The sequence below is a fragment of the Phyllobates terribilis genome, unplaced genomic scaffold, assembly GCF_046119375.1.
Source record: "Phyllobates terribilis strain yellow unplaced genomic scaffold, ASM4611937v1 Scaffold_4__5_contigs__length_816908805, whole genome shotgun sequence".
Lineage (NCBI taxonomy): Eukaryota > Metazoa > Chordata > Amphibia > Anura > Dendrobatidae > Phyllobates > Phyllobates terribilis.
Window position 1 is genome coordinate 638,129,329 of NW_027362764.1, and position 19,339 is coordinate 638,148,667.

Sequence of the window (19,339 nt, forward strand, 5' to 3'; positions counted from 1 at the left end):
TGAAGTTCACCTTTAATCTCTTTAGAAGTTATCCTGGGCTCTTTTGTTATCATTCGTATTATCCATCTCTTTGATTTGTCATCAATTTTCCTCCTACGGCAACATCCAGGGAGGTTGACTACAGCCCCATGGATCTTAAATTTCTGAATAATATGTGCAACTGTAGTCACAGGAACATCAAGCTGCTTGGAGATGGTCTTATAACCTTTACCTTTAACATGCTTGTCTATCATTTTCTTTCTAATCTCCTGAGACAACTCTTTCCTTTGCTTCCTCTGATCCATGTTGAGTGTGGTACACACCATGTCACCAAACAGCACAGTGAGTATTTGTAGCCCTATATACAGGCCCACTGACTGATTACAAGATTGTAGACACCTGTGATGCTAATTAGTAAACACAACTTGATGTCTCTTTTGTCACATTATTTTCAGGGGTACCATCATTTCTGTCCAGGCCTATTTCATGAGTTTACGTTTTTTAAAAATTCTGTGGAAGCAGGGTTGAAAAGCAATGTCTGACTTTCATTTGTTCATTTCCATAGATTTTTAATTTATTATTACTTTTGTCTGATTCAAGTTATTTCTGTGACTATTGTGGGTTTTTCTTTCATTAAATGAGGGGTACCAACAATTTTGACCACATGTGTAGATGTGCTTAATGGGATACAAGTCTGAAGATGCTGCAGGCCATGGCAGCACATGTAGGCTGCTCATGGTAGCACGAGCATCATGTGGCCTGGCATAGTTGTGTTAAAAAATGGCTTTTGGGACACTTTGGAGAAATTGATGATGAGCTGTTAGTGTATCTGGAAAGAAGACTAGAAAAGTACACAAATCATCAAGATCTGCTGCTGTCAACTCCCTTGGTAATTGCTGACCAATGACTTCCCAGATGTGTTTGATGGAAGACAAATCTGTACTTACTGCAGGTCATGGTAGCACTTTCAGATGATGCAGATTTCTCACAGTATCACAAGCAATGTGCAGTTTGGTACAGAAAAACAACTTCTGGGGCATTTTGGAGAAATGGTTGCCCCACTGGTTACACGACCAAACAAATTCAAAGCTGAGTTGTTACTGTTTCAGGAATGAAGAATATAGTGTCTGGCTACTGTACATTATGCCAGCCCATATCATGGTACCGGGAGTAAGACTGGTGTGAAGTCTCCTTATGAAGATCTCTTCATGTTGTTGTCCAGACCAATCTCTGGCTATCCTTACATCCAAGACAAAAGCGGGACTCATCTCTTAAGAGGATAGACCTCTATTCCAGTCTCCTGTCTCCACCTGAAGATCATGTGAGCAACACCATGAAGAGGCATTCACAAGGAAATATAGGGATTGTCACACTGGTGGTCCTACTCCCATAATTATGGTGTGTGGGTTGGCATAATGTAGGGTAGCTTTACTCCTTTATTTTTCATGCCAGGTACGCTACCAGCTCACTGTTATATCGGTTTGGTGGTGGAACGAGTGGTACAAACATTTCTCCAAAGAGTCCCGGGAGCTGATTTTCAGCACAACAATACCAAGCCACATTTTACTTGTGTTATGGTGAATGGCCTATGTGGCCTAAATATGCTACCATGGCCTGTAGAGTCTCCTGAATTTTCTTCCAGCGACCACATCTAGGACATTATTGGTCGTCTATTGTAAAATGAACTGCCAGCAGCTGATCTTGATGAGTTGCATTCCCAAGTGCATTCAGCATGACAGGAGATTCCTGAGACAAAAATTATTGACCTAATTTGTAGCATACCAAGGCATGCAAGTGCGTATATTTCAGCGAGTGCCACTCATATTCAATACTGAATAAATCAAGCAGTTTTGAAAATTTTCTTTCCATTTTCCCATCATTTGCATACTATTAACATGTGTATTATTGCTGTGATTTCCATAATTCCATGACTTTTCCTAAATAGGGTTGCAGTTTCAATGTTGAGGAATGTATTGTGCTAAAAAATACTTATTTACTACTAGTTTTTATTATTGTAAATTGCCAGTTTTCTATCTTTGCTTGTAAAATTATATAAAAATCATATTTATAGAGTAATTAAATTAATATGTGACAATCGTTATTGTGAAGCTAAGACTAGTCACAAAGGGATCATGTGTAGCTGTGATTCTTGGTTTTCACCCTGCTGTGCAGGGATGCAACCAAAAGGAAAGAAACATGATAACTTTCTGCTTCATTTGTTACAAAAACATCAATTAGGGTTAAAAATGCTTCCAGACTGGTAGGATTAAACGCTTCCCAGGTACTGTGCTGGCCCTCCACCGTAGTCTATCTATGGAAAACCACTACTAGGAAAGAGTCATCCAAGCTAATCTAAGATGAAATTCTTCATTCCAAAAAACCCATATGCGCTGTGTCATTTCTACAAAGGACAAGATACAAGACTCTGTAAGCTCCCTGAAGATATTTAGAGAGCTGTCTACTTTCTCTTGATCCTTATACAAAATAATGTCTCTGGAGATACTATCATACACTATACCTCGCTCGTTCTTGTAGGCCTATCAAATTTACGTAATCGGTCTCTTATTAGGAAGATTTCAGTGAACGGTTGACAATGATGTACAGTAGTGCTTCGCGGGGATGACGTCTGAGGAAAATGATTCTGCTGCACCACCACACAAAACCAATTAGAGAACTATTTTCTACGACAGGTCAGGAATTTACATTGTTTTTCATGGAAAGATGTGCTTTTTAATTTCTTTATTAAGATGACATCCATGTCCCTTGAGACTTCTCACAATGACAATCATTTGCTCATCCCATTGGAAAGTACAATCAGCAAAATCGTATCATCAGTATGGGGTGATGCCAGGACCTCTATGCATCGTTCTGCATTTTCCAAATGAACAACTTTGAAGATTGATAATTAAAACAATATCTGTTGATCAAAATTGTTGACAGGACCAGCATCAAAATAGTGAAACCACTCAAAATATATCTACATAAGCTGTATTCTATGAAATTTGTATGGTATTAATATATTGTATGTTTTTAATGGTCATTATTTCATCTTCAACATAGCTCTTAAGCTGTTTTGCCTCATCAAGACCTGGAGCCACAATGATAGATGCTCCAGATTTTATATTTTAAAGGTATCTGAGATGTTTAAAAAATATATAAAAACAAAACAAATACAACAACAAATCTGAAAATTCAAAGTGTATTTTCATGTCAAAAATTGATTAAAGCAACATAAAAAAATCAGTTATTTGATCTGTTCTTATAGTTTATACAATGGAGAATTTGATTATTAAATTGCATTATATTTGTGATCCAAAATGTATAGTTAACTATGGCATTTATCAGTATACAAATCAATATAACATTTCATTTTAATCATTTGAAAATATTTACCAAGTATATTATATTCACCATATAATCGCTCCACATCATAACATTTCAAGGTGTACATACTTTTTCTTCTGTCTTTCAGCATTAGAAATATCTATTTCAAGCCGATCTGATATATACAGTATAGTCACGGTAAGATATATCTATGTCTGCGTAAATTTAAATTTACATCTGAAGTCATTCAAATAATATTTCTTACCTGCGAGGTAGATTGTAAATATGTCTCCATGTTTCTCTTGCTGCGAGATCAGCAATTTTAAAGGATCTCTACCGAACTTGTGAGCCAAACCGACAAAAGGGATCCATCCATTTTCCAAAGGGGGTTCTCGTACTTTCCTAAAAGATGGAATATATACTGTAGTTTTATTGATGATTATTATTATTATTATTGTTATTTTATAATCATTTTAGATTATCCTAAAAATACATTACGCACCCAAGTGCTTACTGTGTTAGATATTAATTTATAAAATAGCACATATAGTGGGTTTGCTATTTAGAGGTACTACATGTATAAATCGTTACCTAATCCAACTTTTATTCAGTATTGTTTTTTTTAATCACAAGGATTTTGGAGAACTGAGACAAACACCATGCAAGCTTCTTTTTTTAAAAGATAATTCTTTTTCCTGCCTCATCACAGCCTGTGCTGGCAGTCAGGCATTTAGCATGTCAAAGGAAACTGCTTGTCATGATAAGGCAATTATAATGGATTTAGATAATTAGGAGTCAAAGACGTGTATCTCCTTAATCAGGGATGTTCCATCGATCTCCTGCAGCACTGTACATAGGTTCATTTTACTACACAGACTATTCTGATCTATTGTACAAATTCCGTGTTTCTGTATGTAGGTCTTCTGTCATATTTGGAAGCTGAAAATTCCATTTCTTTTCTTATTACAGCTGTTTAGCTGGTACAATCCGATTTAAAGTCACTAACACTGAGCATGTCTATTTTAGACAGGATTAATACAAATATTCAAACAGAATACATCCCATCTGTGAAGGTGACTTACACTACATGCAGAACAAGCCATTTTGATTAATCACAAGATATTTACTAGCCAGGATGTAATCAAAGATCAGGGGATCACCAGCTTACCACTATCATGTACTGCACAAAAATTGATGGCATTTAGTTAACTCTTTGTTCTCTATTGAAAATCATAACTTGCAAAACCCAAGAACGCTCCTTCCTAATAGGAAGCAGATATTAAACCTCTGATTATATTCAACATCTATTTGAAAGAATTTTCCAAAATTACTCAATATAAAATATTACACTTTTCTTTATTTTATACAAACAATACTGAAACAAAGTGATATGCACAAAGCGCAAAAATTAAATGTAATAAATAATCTAAAAGAAGAAGAGAAGCAGCAAAACACCACAAGTCACAGCTCATCAAAGTTATTTCTCCTCCACTTTCCATTTTGGCTACCAAGCTTCAGCGATGGGCTCATTACTGGTTGCTGGTTTGGACAAAAAGTAAAATTGTGACAGATATTTAGATAGGCTTTTTTGTCATATTCTAATTTAATGCATCTAATTTCACCCTCTATGCTCTGTCATTCGGTCAAAACCTGTATACTTCACAGTGTTTCCGCGGGGTAAGAAGGACGCAGCTCAGAAATCCAGGGGAAAATTAACTTAATGCTCAAGAGTCTGTGGACTCAAATCATAGAGACGGAAGGGTCATCGTTTGCATCAGATATGGTTAACTCAAAACTGATAAGCTCAACACCGTAAAACACCATGTCACAGCATCAATCTATGCCTCCGAAAGGAAAGTACCATTTCATGTATTTTCCATAAAAAGAGATATTCTCATAAATCAGTAAGGCTATATTACAAAAGATTTATCAACAAATGCCTGGGCTTACAATTCTTCCAACAGAGGCTCACGTTGCACACTGTGTGAGATGACACATCAACCACATAAATGAGCCATCAATACAACTAAAAGGAGCTAATTACAAATTAGGTCACATCAAAGAAAAAGCAGAGCCGATAGATGGAGCTGATCTAAACAATGACTGGTATCCCATATACAATTCTTGTAAATCTATATGTAGTGCAGAACAATACTTGTGGAATTGGAAGGTATTTTTGTGAAGCTCATTTTTTCATCTTATAGTATGATGTTCTGCGGCAGAGATTGTCTCCAATTACATTTGTCCCCAGTGGATCTCACAATCTAATTTCATGATGTCAAAAGCACACTATGGCCAATTTCATTAGATGAAAATTAACCTGTCAATGTTTTCTGAAGTGTATGAGGAAACTACAGGATGGGAAGGAAATATAAAATATAGAGATATAAAAATCTATATATAATCATTCGTCCAAGGAGAAACAAAAATTACCGGCATTGTTTTATAATGTTATTTATCCCTATTAAACTACAGAATTGTAAAAAAAAAAAAAAAAAGCATAGAGCGTCTACAATGAATGCTTATCCCTCATCACATTTGGTTTAAAAAACCCTGAACGTGGGCTGTACTTAGAGGGGTTTTCCAGGTTCTGCTTGCTGCTTCAAGCAGTTATCAAGTGACTTCTCACATGCAATCTGCAAACTTGCTGAATAGCTTTTCCTCTTGATTCTTACAATGGAACATTGCAGGAGCAAGATTTGATAACATTGACTGATGTGTTAGCCTACAGTGCTAACTTTTATAACTGCGGCAATGCTAGGCCAGATCAGCAGCTAGGGGCAGCACCAGCAAGGACTGAAAACCTCTCCCCCACAAAACTCTGATCCTGGCCGTTTAACCCCTTTGATCAGTATAGAATGCAGCAACATCAATTGGGGTGCAGTTACTCCATCTAAATGGAATCTGTCACCTAGTTGTTTATTTTTACCTACTATGAGAGTGGCATAATATAGAGACAAAGACCCTGATTCCAACAATGTGTAAGTTACTGGGCTGCTTGCTGTAGTTTTGATAAAATCACTATTTTATCAACAGGAGATTATCACTAGAGGATTAGTAAACCTGATGTCACGTAGTCCTATATATTCATGAGATCTGTATAACCACACTTCAATATTGATTGGAAACTTTCTGCCTATGCACAGGGTACACACAAATTAGAATATTGATTGGTAACTTTCTGCCTATGCACAGGGTACACACAAATTAGTCAACCATAAAAAAAATATTTTATCAGCAGGAGAGTATCACTAAAGGACTAGTAAATCTGATGTCATGTAGTCTTACATATTCATAAACTCTGTATAACCACACCTTCAACATTGATTGGTAACTTTCTGCCTATACACAGAGTACACACAAAGCAGTCAACCAGTTGTATGGGTGGGGTTATGCAGAGCTCAACATTCAGACAACTGCTAGATCTGCAATAGATAAAACTGTGATTTTCACAAATGTACAGCATGCAGACCAGTAAGTAATGCAGCGCTGTGATCAGAGTCTCTGTCCCAGTATCTTGCAGCTCCTGTTATGATCTGCAAACAAGTACTAAGGAAAGAAGGGGAAAGCTATTCCTACAGTAAGACTAAGCTGAATCCCTACGATGTAGCGGGCTGCCTGTTCCTAGCGAACAGACCCGCCTTAGTCCTAGGCTAGTCTGAATGAAGACCTATAGAATAAAGGGAAGGGGTCCCTAAAAGAACTAAGGACTGGAACAAAAATGGGACACCTCCTGAACAGAGAAAGTTGTAGCAGAACACAAAAGATAAACTGACAAAAAGGTACTAGAGGTCCCAAAAGGACCAAATGAACTGAGAGATATAGGCACAGAAGCACTTGGCTAGCAAAACAGTCAAACAACACTGAAGTCCAGCACAGCCAAAAAGGCGGAGCTGGAATATAAAGGCAGATGGTCATGTGACCGCAAAATACAAGATGGAAAAAACAAACAAGAGGGTTCTAACAGTACCCCCTCTTTTAAGAGGATCCGCGGATCCTCCAGGCCCAGGCCTATCCGGAAACCTCTTGTGGAAAGCTCTAACAAGCCTAGGAGCAGAGACATCATCCGCCCCTACCCAGGAGTTATGTTCGGGACCGAAACCCTTCCAGGAGACGAGATACTGTAATCTCCCTCTATGCCATCTAGAATTCAAGATATGTGAAATTTCATATTCGCCGTCATCCACCACAGGAGGAACTGAGACAGTGGCATCCCTATCAGATACATTCGTCTTTTTCAACAAGGAAACATGAAACACAGGATTAATCTTCCAGGAAGTAGGAACATCCAACCTAACCACAGACGGGTTAACAACCTGAAGCAATTTAGATGGACCCACAAATGTAGGACCCAGTTTTTTAGAGGGAATCCTCAACCGCAGGTTCCTTGAGGACAACCAAACCATGTCACCCACAGTAAACAAAACCTCCTTTTGTTTCCTGTCAAAATACTTCTTGGACTTCTTGTTAGCCTCTTGAAGGTTGCAACGTACATTAGTCCAAACTCTCTCCAAATCACCGGAAAAATTCTCCTCCTCCGGCACCACCGACCCCAATTTGGAGAATAAACCAAAAGACGGATGTTTCCCAGTATAACAATAAAAAGGAGAACACCCAGCTGAGGAGGATGTATGATTGTTAAGAGCAAATTCTGTGAGAGGCAGAAACTCAGACCACACCTCTTGATTGTCCGCCACAAAACAACGCAAAAACTTTTCTACATCCTGGTTCTTTCTTTCAGTCTGTCCATTAGAATCAGGATGATACCCAGACGAAAATGACAAATGGACTCCCAACCTGTCACAAAAAACACGCCAAAATCGAGCCACAAACTGACATCCTCTATCAGAAACAATATCCGTGGGAACGCCATGAAGCTTGGCAACCTCATTAACAAACGCCTTAGCAAGTGTCTTGGCGCAGGGCAACTTAATAAATGGAACCAAATGACACATCTTACTAAAACGGTCCACGACCACCCAGATGACAGTAAAACCCACGGACATGGACAGATCAGTAATAAAATCCATTGTGAGATGCGTCCAAGGCGCACTAGGAACCTCCAGAGGCCAAAGCAACCCCGCAGCAGGAGTATGTGAAGCCTTTGACCTAGCACACACCGTACATTGAAACACCCACTTGATGACTTCTTTCTGCCATCCAGGCCACCGAAAACTGCGACTGATAAGTCTCTAAGTCTCAGAAATTCCTGGATGACCTGCCAACCGAGACTCATGACACTCCACAAACCAGTCTCTCCTAAAGGTTCTAGGCATGAACAACCTCCCATGGGGAGTGTTAGATGGAGCATCATCTTGAGCTTTTAGAATCCCATTCTCCAAAGCGGAGTCCAATGCCGCCACCACAACTCCTTTCTGTAAAATGTTCTCCTCCTCCTCGGCACCGACCGTAGGAGAGAAGCTGCGAGATAAAGCAACGGCTTTAACATTCTTAGTACCAGGGATATACAGTACAGACCAAAAGTTTGGACACACCTTCTCATTTAAAGATTTTTCTGTATTTTCATGACAATGAAAATTGTACATTCACACTGAAGGCATCAAAACTATGAATTAACACATGTGGAATTATATACTTAACAAAAAAGTGTGAAACAACTGAAAATATGCCTTATATTCTAGGTTCTTCAAAGTAGCCACCTTTTACTTTGATGACTGCTTTGCACACTCTTGGCATTCTCTTGATGAGCTTCAAGAGGTAGTCACCGGAAATGGTTTTCACTTCACAGATGTGCCCTGTCAGGTTTAATAAGTGGGATTTCTTGCCTTATAAATGGGGACCATCAGTTGTGTTGTGCAGAAGTCTGGTGGATACACAGCTGATAGTCCTAATGAATAGACTGTTAGAATTTGTATTATGGCAAGAAAAATGCAGCTAAGTAAAGAAAAATGAGTGGCAGTCATTACTTTAAGAAATGAAGGTCAGTCAGTTCGAAAAATTGGGCAAACTTTGAAAGTGTCCCCAAGTGCAGTTGCAAAAACCATCAAGCACTACAAAGAAACTGGCTCACTTGAGGACCGCCCCAGGAAAGGAAGACCAAAAGTCACCTCTGGTTCTGAGGATAAGTTTATCCGAGTCACCAGCCTCAGAAATCGCAGGTTAATAGCAGCTCAGATTAGAGACCAGGTCAATGCCACACAGAGTTTTGACAGCAGACACATCTCTTCAACAACTGTTAAGAGGAGACTTTGTGCAGCAGGCCTTCATGGTAAAATAGCTGCTAGGAAACCACTGCTAAGGACAGGCAACAAGCAGAAGAGACTTATTTGGGCTAAAGAACACAAGGAATGGACATTAGACCAGTGGAAATCTGTGCTTTTGTCTGATGAGTCCAAATTTGAGATCTTTGGTTCCAACCACCGTGTCTTTGTGCGACGCAGAAAAGGTGAACGGATGGACTCTACATGCCTGGTTCCCACTGTGAAGCATGGAGGAGGAGGTGTGATGGTGTGGGGGTGCTTTGCTGGTGACACTGTTGGGGATTTATTCAAAATTGAAGGCATACTGAACCAGCATGGCTACCACAGCATCTTGCAGCGGCATGCTATTTCATCCGGTTTGCGTTTAGTTGGACCATCATTTATTTTTCAACAGGACAATGACCCCAAACACACCTCCAGGCTGTATAAGGGATATTTGACCAAGAAGGAGAGTGATGGGGTGCTAAGCCAGATGACCTGGCCGCCACAGTCACCAGACCTGAACCCAATCAAGATGGTTTGGGGTGAGTTGGACAGTAGAGTGAAGGCAAAAGGGCCAACAAGTGCTAAGCATCTCTGGGAACTCCTTCAAGATTGTTGGAAGACCATTTCCGGCGACTACCTCTTGAAGCTCATCAAGAGAATGCCAAGGGTGTGCAAAGCAGTTGTTATGAACTGCTACAAGCAATAAGGAAAGAAAGGAATACTGTCCCTACAATAGGACTAAGCTGATTCCCTACGATGCAGCGGGGAACCTGTTCCTTGTGAACAGACCCACCTAAGTCCTCGGCTAGTCTGAACGCAGACCTATAGATATAAGGGAGGGGTCCCTACAAGAACTAAGGACTGGGATATCGTTGGACACCTCCTAGCAGAAATTGTAGCAGAGAAAAGACAAACAAACAAAAAGTACTAGTGGTCAAAAGACCAAGCAAACTACAGAGTTAGGTACAAGGCACCTGGCTAGCTTAAGAGTAAATGTAACACTGAAGACCAGCAAGGCCAGAAGGGCGGAGCTGGATTATATAGGCAGAAAGTCATGTGACCAACAAAATAGAAAAAGAACTAACAGGAGGGTTCTAACAGTACCCCCTCTTCTATGAGGATCCTCCAGATCCTCCAGGCCCAGGTCTATCAGGAAATCTCCTGTCAAACGCTCTGATAAGTCTAGGAGCAGAGACATCATCCGCCTTTACCCAGGAGTTATCCTCGGGACCGAAACCTTTCCAAGCGATGAGATACTGCAATCTCCCTCTATGCCATCTAGAATTAAGAATGCGAGAAATTTCATATTCACCGTCTTCCACCACCGGAGGAACAGAGACAGTGGCGTCCCTATCCGAAACCTCAGTTTTTTTCAATAAGGAAACATGAAACACCGGGTTAATCTTCTAGGAGGTGGGAACCTCCAACCTAACAGCAGATTGGTTAACTACCTGAAGTACCTTAAACGGCCCTACAAATTTCGGGCCCAATTTCTTAGAAGGAATCCTCAACCGCAGATTCTTAGAGGACAACCAAACCATGTCACCAACCGTAAACAAAACCTCTTGACGTTTCCTGTCAAAGTACCTCTTAGATTTTTCGTTAGCCTCTTGAAGGTTACAACGTACATCAGTCCAAACTCTCTCCAAATCACCGGAAAAATTCTCCTCCTCCGGCACAGCCGATACCAATTTGGAGAATGACCCAAACGACGGATGTCTCCCAGTACAACAAAAAAAAGGAGAACACCCAGCAAAAGAGGATGTATGGTTGTTAAAAGCAAATTCAGCAAGTGGCAGAAACTCAGACTACCCCTCTTGATTGTCAGCCACAAAACAACGCAAAAACTGTTCAACATCCTGGTTCTTTCTTTCTGTCTGTCCATTAGACTTAGGATGATATCCGGATAAAAATAACAAATGAACTCCCAACCAGTCACAAAAGGCATGCCAAAAACGAGCCACGAACTGAGGTCCCCTATCGGAAATAATGTCGGTAGGAACGCCATGGAGTCTGACAATTTCTTTAACAAAAGCCTTAGCGAACCTGCGGTCTTTTTCCTGAGAGTGGGGTGACATCGCCCCAATCTCCATCGGTTCTCCACCTTCCGAGCAGACCCTCTGAAAACTAGGAGCTGCCATAGCAGTAGATTTCTCCTCATTAATCCTAGCACGCAGTCTCCTGTCCACACGTATAGCTAATTGCATTGCCTCCTGCAAGGTTCCAGGTTTTGGGAAGGCAATCAGCAGATCCTTAACCTTTTCACCTAGACCAGCAAGAAACAGACATTTTAATGCTGAGTCATTCCATTCCACTTCGGTCGACCATCTTCTGAAGTATGTATAATAATTTTCCACATCACCTGATCCCTGCTTCAAACGTTTTAATTCCGTTTCAGCAGATGAGACTCGATCAGGATCATCATACAACAACCCCATAGCAGACAAAAAATCTTCCACAGATCTAAAACACGGATCATTAGGTTGTAGAGAAAAGGCCCATCCCTGAGGTTCTTTACGCAAAAGTGACATTATAAACCCAATGCGCTGTGATTCATTCCCCGAGGATCTGGGTCTTAAACGAAAATATAATAAACAAGCGTTTTTAAAGGAAAAAAAATCTTGCTGTTTACCATAAAAAAAATCTGGCAGTCCTACCTTCGGTTCGACAAAATGCGCTCCAGGACAGCTGGAGCTCGGCCATCTCCAAAGACAGTCCCTGCAGGCATTGAGCCAACTCCTGAACCGACACCATGCTGATATCTGGATTACTTTCCTTAGAGTTTTTATTTTGGGCTGGACTTACTGTTATGAACTGCTACAAGCGCTAAGGAAAGAAAGGAATACTGTCCCTACAATAGGACTAAGCTGATTCCCTACGATGCAGCAGGGAACCTGTTCCTTCTGAACAGACCCGCCTAAGTCCTCGGCTAGTCTGAACGCAGACCTATAGATATAAGGGAGGGGTCCCTACAAGAACTAAGGACTGGGATATCGTTGGACACCTCCTAGCAGAAATTGTAGCAGAGAAAAGACAAACAAACAAAAAGTACTAGTGGTCAAAAGACCAAGCAAACTACAGAGTTAGGTACAAGGCACCTGGCTAGCTTAAGAGTAAATGTAACACTGAAGTCCAGCAAGGCCAGAAGGGCGGAGCTGGATTATATAGGCAGAAAGTCATGTGACCAACAAAATAGAAAAAGAACTAACAGGAGGGTTCTAACAGCAGTCATCAAAGCAAAATGTGGCTACTTTGAAGAACCTAGAATATAAGACATATTTTCAGTTGCTTCACACTTTTTTGTTAAGTATATAATTCCACGTGTGTTAATTCATAGTTTTGATGCTTTCAGTGTGAATGTACAATTTTCATAGTCATGAAAATACAGAAAAATCTTTAAATGAGATGGTGTGTTCAAATTTTTGGTCTGTACTGTAGGTAACAGAAAAATGAAACCGAGGAAAAAAAGTGCCCACCTAGCTTGACGGGCATTCAAGTGCTTGGCAGCATCCAGATAGATCAATTCTTATGATCTTTGAAAACCTGAATAGGAAATCTAGCGCCTTCCAAAAAATGACGACAATGTTCAAACTCGAGTTTAATAGCCAGCAACTCCCGATTTCCAACATCATAATTCAATTCGGTTTCCGAAATTTTTTTCGAAAAGAAGGCACAAGGATGTACAACATCCCTGCTCTCCTGAGACCCCCACCAATGAAGCATCGACCGCGACCAAAAAAGGCTTGGTCTCATCAGGCTGCATAAGGACAGGGGCTGAACTGAACCTATCTTTGAGATACTTAAACGCTTCAATGGCCTCAGTAGTCCATTGGACCGTATTCGCACCTTTCCTGGTGAGATCGGTTAGAGGCTTAACAATTACAGAAAAATTCTTAATGAATTTCCTTTAATAATTGGCAAAACCCAAAAATCTCTGTATAGATTTCAAACCAATAGGCCTAGGCCATTCCTGCACAGCCTGAACCTTCACAGGGTCCATCTCAAAGCCGTCACTGGAGACAATGTAGCCCAAAAAACAAATTTTCTGCACAGCGAACTCACATTTCTCCAGCTTAGCAAAGAGTGAATTATCACTCAATAACTGCAAAACTTCACGTACACTCTGCCAATGGGACTCCAGATCTGTCGAATAAATCAAAATGTCATCCAAATACACAACCACATTCTTACCAATCAAAGGTCTCAAGATGTCATTAATAATGTTCTGAAAAAATGCAGGTGCATTGGTAAGACCAAAAGGCATCACCAGATTCTCAAAATGACCTACCGGAGTGTTAAAAGCAGTTTTCCATTCATCACCCTCCTTCACTCATAACAAATTGTATGCCCCCCGGAGATCAATCTTAGAGAAACACTTGGCCCCCACTAACTGGTTAAACAAGGAATTAACGGCAATGGGCAGGAATTGCGTACGGTAATGTTATTAATTTCACGAAAATCCAGACACGGACGCAAACCCGTCCTTTTTTTTAACAAAGAAAAATCCAACTGCCACAGGCATAGGCGGATTATAATGAGGGCAATCCGGGCTCCAGGCGGGGTGCCTAATGCCGGATTGCCCTCATTATATGTGCGGGCCGCCGCGGCACATAGCGGTAGCAGTGGCGGGAGGGGGGGGGCCCGGACCGCTCCCCCAGCAGCGGCCGCCGCTACTTCTTCGGCTGGGCCAGCACTGCAGCAGTTAACTTCCCTGTGCTGGCCCGGCCGCGTCACTGCTAGGAGACACGGCCCTGTGCGCGGCTGTGTCTCCTAGCTGTGACGTCACGCAGTGCGCCCCGGCCTGCAGTGCTGCACCGGAAAAGAGAGAGAGCAGGCAGGAGGAATGGAGCCGGGGGATGGTGAGTGTGTGTGTGTGTGTGTCTGTGTGTGGGCAGATGTGTGTTTGTGGGCAGGTGTCTGTGTGGGCAGGTGTGTGTGTGTGTATATGTGTGTGTGTGTGGGCAGGTGTGTGTGTGTGTGTGTGTGGGCAGGTGTGTGTGTGTGGGCAGGTGTGTGTGGGCAGGTGTGTGTGTGTGGGCAGGTGTGTGTGTATATCTGTGTGTGTGTGTGAGGGCAGGTGTGTGTGTGGGCAGGTGTGTGTGTGTGTGGGCAGGTGTGTGTGTGTGTGGGCAGGTGTGTGTGTGGGCAGGTGTGTGTGGGCAGGTGTGTGTGTGTGGGCAGGTGTGTGTGTGTGGGCAGGTGTGTGTGTGGGCAGGTGTGTGTCTGTGTGGGCAGGTGTGTGTGTGTGTCTGTGTGGGCAGGTGTGTGTGTGTCTGTGTGGGCAGGTGTGTGTGTATATATGTGTGTGTGTGTTTGTGGGCAGGTGTGTGTGTGTGGGCAGGTGTGTGTGTGTCTGTGTGGGCAGGTGTGTGTGTGTGTGTCTGTGTGGGCAGGTGTGTGTGTGTGTGTGTGTGGGCAGGTGTGTGTGTGTGTATATATGTGTGTGTGTTTGTGGGCAGGTGTGTGTGTGTGGGCAGGTGTGTGTGTGTGGGCAGGTGTGTGTGTGTGTGGGCAGGTGTGTGTGTGTGGGCAGGTGTGTGTGTGTGGGCAGGTGTGTGTGTGGGCAGGTGTGTGTGTCTGTGTGGGCAGGTGTGTGTGTGTGTCTGTGTGGGCAGGTGTGTGTGTGTGTCTGTGTGGGCAGGTGTGTGTGTGTGTCTGTGTGGGCAGGTGTGTGTGTGTCTGTGTGGGCAGGTGTGTGTGTGTGTGTGGGCAGGTTAGAAAGTCTTGCCCTGTTGAACACTACACCTGACTTGAGGCCACCACCTCTTGGTTGTCCAATGTTCTTGCTTCTCTAGGGCTCTTCTCAGATATTCATTATACCAGTTCCCCAGAATACCAAAGCTAGGGTGGGTGACCGCGAGCCCTGGTGGTGGTCATAACTGCGGCCACCCAGTTACTCCATAACAACAATCCCCTGAGGTGGTGTAGGATGTAAGGACCTATTCACACTACATTCAGCACTGCTTTCAGGTCTTTACACAAGGCTTACAACTGAATCCCTGAAATTCAGGATTGTGCTGTCTGAAATTAGACATCTGAAAGCAGAGCAAATGGAGCCTAAAGATTCAGACTTTAGCCTCGGTTTGCCTTTGTTCAAATCAATGGCTATGTCAAGGCCCATCTGAATGCCATTTTTCAGGGATTTAGATAGAAGCCTGGAAAGAGGAGATGAATGCATTGCAAAATTCAGTGTGAATAGGCCCTTATATCTGGAGTCTTGATATTGATGCCACATGCATTTTACTTGTTTTTAACTTAAAAAAAATACACACACACAAATTATACACACACACACTATACATACACACACATTATACACACACACACACTATACATACACACACACACAGATGTGTGTGTGGGCAGGTGTGTGTGTGTGGGCAGGTGTGTGTGTGTGATGTCTGTCTGTTTGTGTGTGTGTGTGTGTGTGTGTGTGTGTGGGCGGATGTCATTGTGTGATGTCTGTTTGTATGTATTTTTGTGTTTCAAATGTGTTTATGCGTGTCTGTATATGTTTGTGTGTGTGTGTGTGTATGACTGCATGCGGCCTCCTGCTGAGTATAGTTGGCGCCGTGCGGCCTCCTGATGTCTCTGGGGGGCGCCGTGCGGCCTCCCGCTGTGTATAGATGGCTATGTGCGGCCCCCCGCTGTGTATAGATGGCTACATGCGGCCCCCCGCTGTGTATAGACGGCGCTGTGCGGCCCCCCGCTGTGTATAGATGGCTACGTGCGCCCCCCGCTGTGTATAGACGGCGCTGTGCGGCCCCCCGCTGTGTATAGATGGCTACGTGCGCCCCCCGCTGTGTATAGATGGCTACGTGCGGCCCCCCGCTGTGTATAGATGGCTACGTGCGCCCCCCGCTGTGTATAGATGGCTACGTGCGGCCCCCCGCTGAGTATAGATGTCGCCGTGCGGCCTCCTGCTGTGTATAGATTGCTACGTGCGGTCTCCCGCTGAGTATAGATGGCGCTGTACGTAGCCATCTATACACGTATACTCAGCAGGAGGCCGCACGTAGCCATCTATACGGCGCCATCTATACACAGCGGGAGGCCGCACGGCGCCATCTATACACAGCGGGAGGCCGCACGGCGCCATCTATACACAGCGGGAGTCTCAGTGCTTTGCAAGAGCAGTCAATAAATTCTTCTTGACTAATTCTGAGCACCATAAAGTCTGGTTCGCCTCTAACCTGCTGTCTTCATTTCCAGCTTGCTGAATTCTAACTCATTTACTGTCATTCGAGACGATGCCTTTGCTGGTCTCTTTCACCTTGAATACCTGTAAGTGCTCCACTTAATGTCATATTTTTGATTCTGTTCTTCTTCATCTTTTGGCATGTGCAATTGTATGAGCAAGTATTCATATGAATTTATGACCTACTTAAACCTTTGAGGACCTTAAATTTTATTCAATCAAATTTTTTTCCAGTTTAAAACTATGGGACATATATATGCCTTGGTCCTCAAAGGGTTTTTAAAGGAGCTGCCAACATAAATACGAAAAAAATAATTCAATTAGTGCTTTTTGTGTTCATTTAATTTTTATTTGAAGTCCATTTTTTTATATACCTTGAAATTAAGCCCTACCCCATGGAATGAAGCCCTACCTACATGACATCTGAGAGCTACATGGATCCCGCTTGTGAGGTGCCTGTCCATCACTACTATTCAGTTTTAGGGTCCACTCACTAAGCCATATATTCTCTCATGCAAGAGAATAGGGCCAATTATGCTAATCACACTCGGCTCAAACTCTGTCAGAGCTTCAACTGAGTGTGATCCGATTCTCTCGCAGCACAGATATGGAGAAGATGGAGAACTTAATTTCTCCATCTTCTCCATAGTCTCTGTGAGTGTTCATCGGACTGCACTTGGATGACATCGGAGTGCAGTCCAATGTTTTACGTGCACCCATAGACTTGCATGGGTGCACATGGTCCGAATATCGAATGAGATTATTTTCTCATGCCAATAATCGCACTGTCCCATAGTATAACATAGGGCCGAGTCCTATCCGATAAAACATCACATAGCATTCAGCCGTGTTATACGACAGTGTGAGCGAGCCCTTAGAGTCAAGGAATATTTACATGCAGATGATGATATTACTCTCCAAGTGTATATTTTTTTAGGCGAGTTCATAAATGCTTTGCCTTTTTGACATGTGATCAACTAAAGAACAAGAAAGATTTAGGACCTCCCCTATAGAGAAACGGAAAATAGTTTGGAGGACTTGCATGTCCTTTTTTATTTATTATGAGAAAATCATAAAAGATCCCGTTTTTTAACCATGCTGTGACTTTCTGCTGAGGGAGAGGGAGAGAGCTGCCCTATTCAGAGTCTGTAATAAGACCTGCTGACAAAAGTGTTGAAGATACAGTCTAATGTGAATTAACAATGAAAAAAAGTTAATTTCACAAATGGCTTGTATTTTTTTTAATACAAACTTTTTTGTCTTTACAGCTCCTTTAAAGGGAATCTGTCATCAGGTTTTTGCCACCTAATCTGAGAGCAGCATAATGTAGGGTTAGAGGCACTGATTCCAGTAATGTGTCACTTACTGGGCTGCTTAGTGTTGTTTTGATAAAATCATTGATTTGTCAGAAGGTAATTATCACTAGATAACTAGTAAGTTCTGTAGGACCCCACCCCCATCACTGATCAGTAGATTTCTGTGTACACTGAGCATGGGCAGAAAGCTACCAATCAGTGGTGTGGGTGGGGCTATACAGAGCGCAGCATTCAGAGAGCTGCTAGATCTGCAGCAGATAAAACGGTGATTTTTTCAAAATGACAACAAGCAGCTGAAAAAGTGACACATTGCTGGAATCAGGGTATCTGCCCCAATATTGTGCTGCTCTCAGATGAGGCAGCACAATTAATATTGTGCCAAATTAATTTCCCGTGAACTATCACATGATCTATCACAGGGGATCATGTGACATGTCACGTGATAAATCAGGTGGGGGGGGGGCCCGCACCTTCTAAACTGCCCGGGGCCCTTGCTACTCTTAATCCACCCCTGGCCACAGGTGACTTAGAAGGTCTAATGTGACCAGCAGCCAGGCTAGTCTGTATGTACTCTTCCAAGGCCTTTCTTTCAGGGATAGTTAGATTAAACAAGCGACTCTTGGGAAGAGTAGCTCCCGGAATAAACTCAATCATAATCCCTATGAGGAGGTAAAACTTGCGGCGACTCCTCCGAAAAAACCCTCCAAAAATCTTGAATAGGTACAGGTAATTCCCCTTTTTCCACAGTCGCAATGCGACCATTACAACATTTATCATAGCATTTCGGACTCCAAGACTTTGTCATATTAGTAGACCAGTCTAGGAAAGGATTGTGCAGTTTTAACGAAGGCAATCCTAGAACGACCGGAGAGGGTAAATTATCTAATACAACCAAGTTCAAAATTTAAATTTCTTGGCAAAGACCATTTCTAGTGAGGGGAAATGCAGCAACCTTGGGAGTAATACATTTCAAGGGAGTGTTATCAATTGCAATCACAGAAATAGGTGATGACAAAGGTTTGGATTTCAATTTAAGTTTTTCCAAAAACCCTTTATCAATCACATTAAGTGTCGAACCATAATTCACAAATACCTGAAATTCAATCAAATTTTCCTGCAAAGTAGTACTCCCTGAAAGAAATACTACTGCAGAGCGTAAACAAGCTATACGGGCGTACCTGACCTTTTTTTTTTCTTTACTTAAACAAAGCTCACAATACTTAATCAAATGGTCAGCTTTACCACAATAAAGACACAATCCCTCAGAGAACCTCCGTTCTCTTTCCTGAGAGCGAGCGACATCGCCCCAACCTCCA

The 19,339-nt window shown here is 42.3% G+C and overlaps 1 protein-coding gene across 3 annotated transcripts in view; it reads right to left on the reverse strand.

Moving 5' to 3' along the window:
- The window catches only part of CYP7B1 (cytochrome P450 family 7 subfamily B member 1), a 297,228-nt gene that overhangs the window by 108,712 nt on the left and 169,177 nt on the right, over positions 1-19,339 (reverse strand). For all 3 annotated transcript variants that reach the window (XM_073679362.1, XM_073679363.1, XM_073679361.1), the window contains exon 2: positions 3,569-3,705. In XM_073679362.1, coding sequence (XP_073535463.1) covers positions 3,569-3,705 — 137 coding nt within the window. The remainder of the gene's footprint in view (positions 1-3,568; positions 3,706-19,339) is intronic.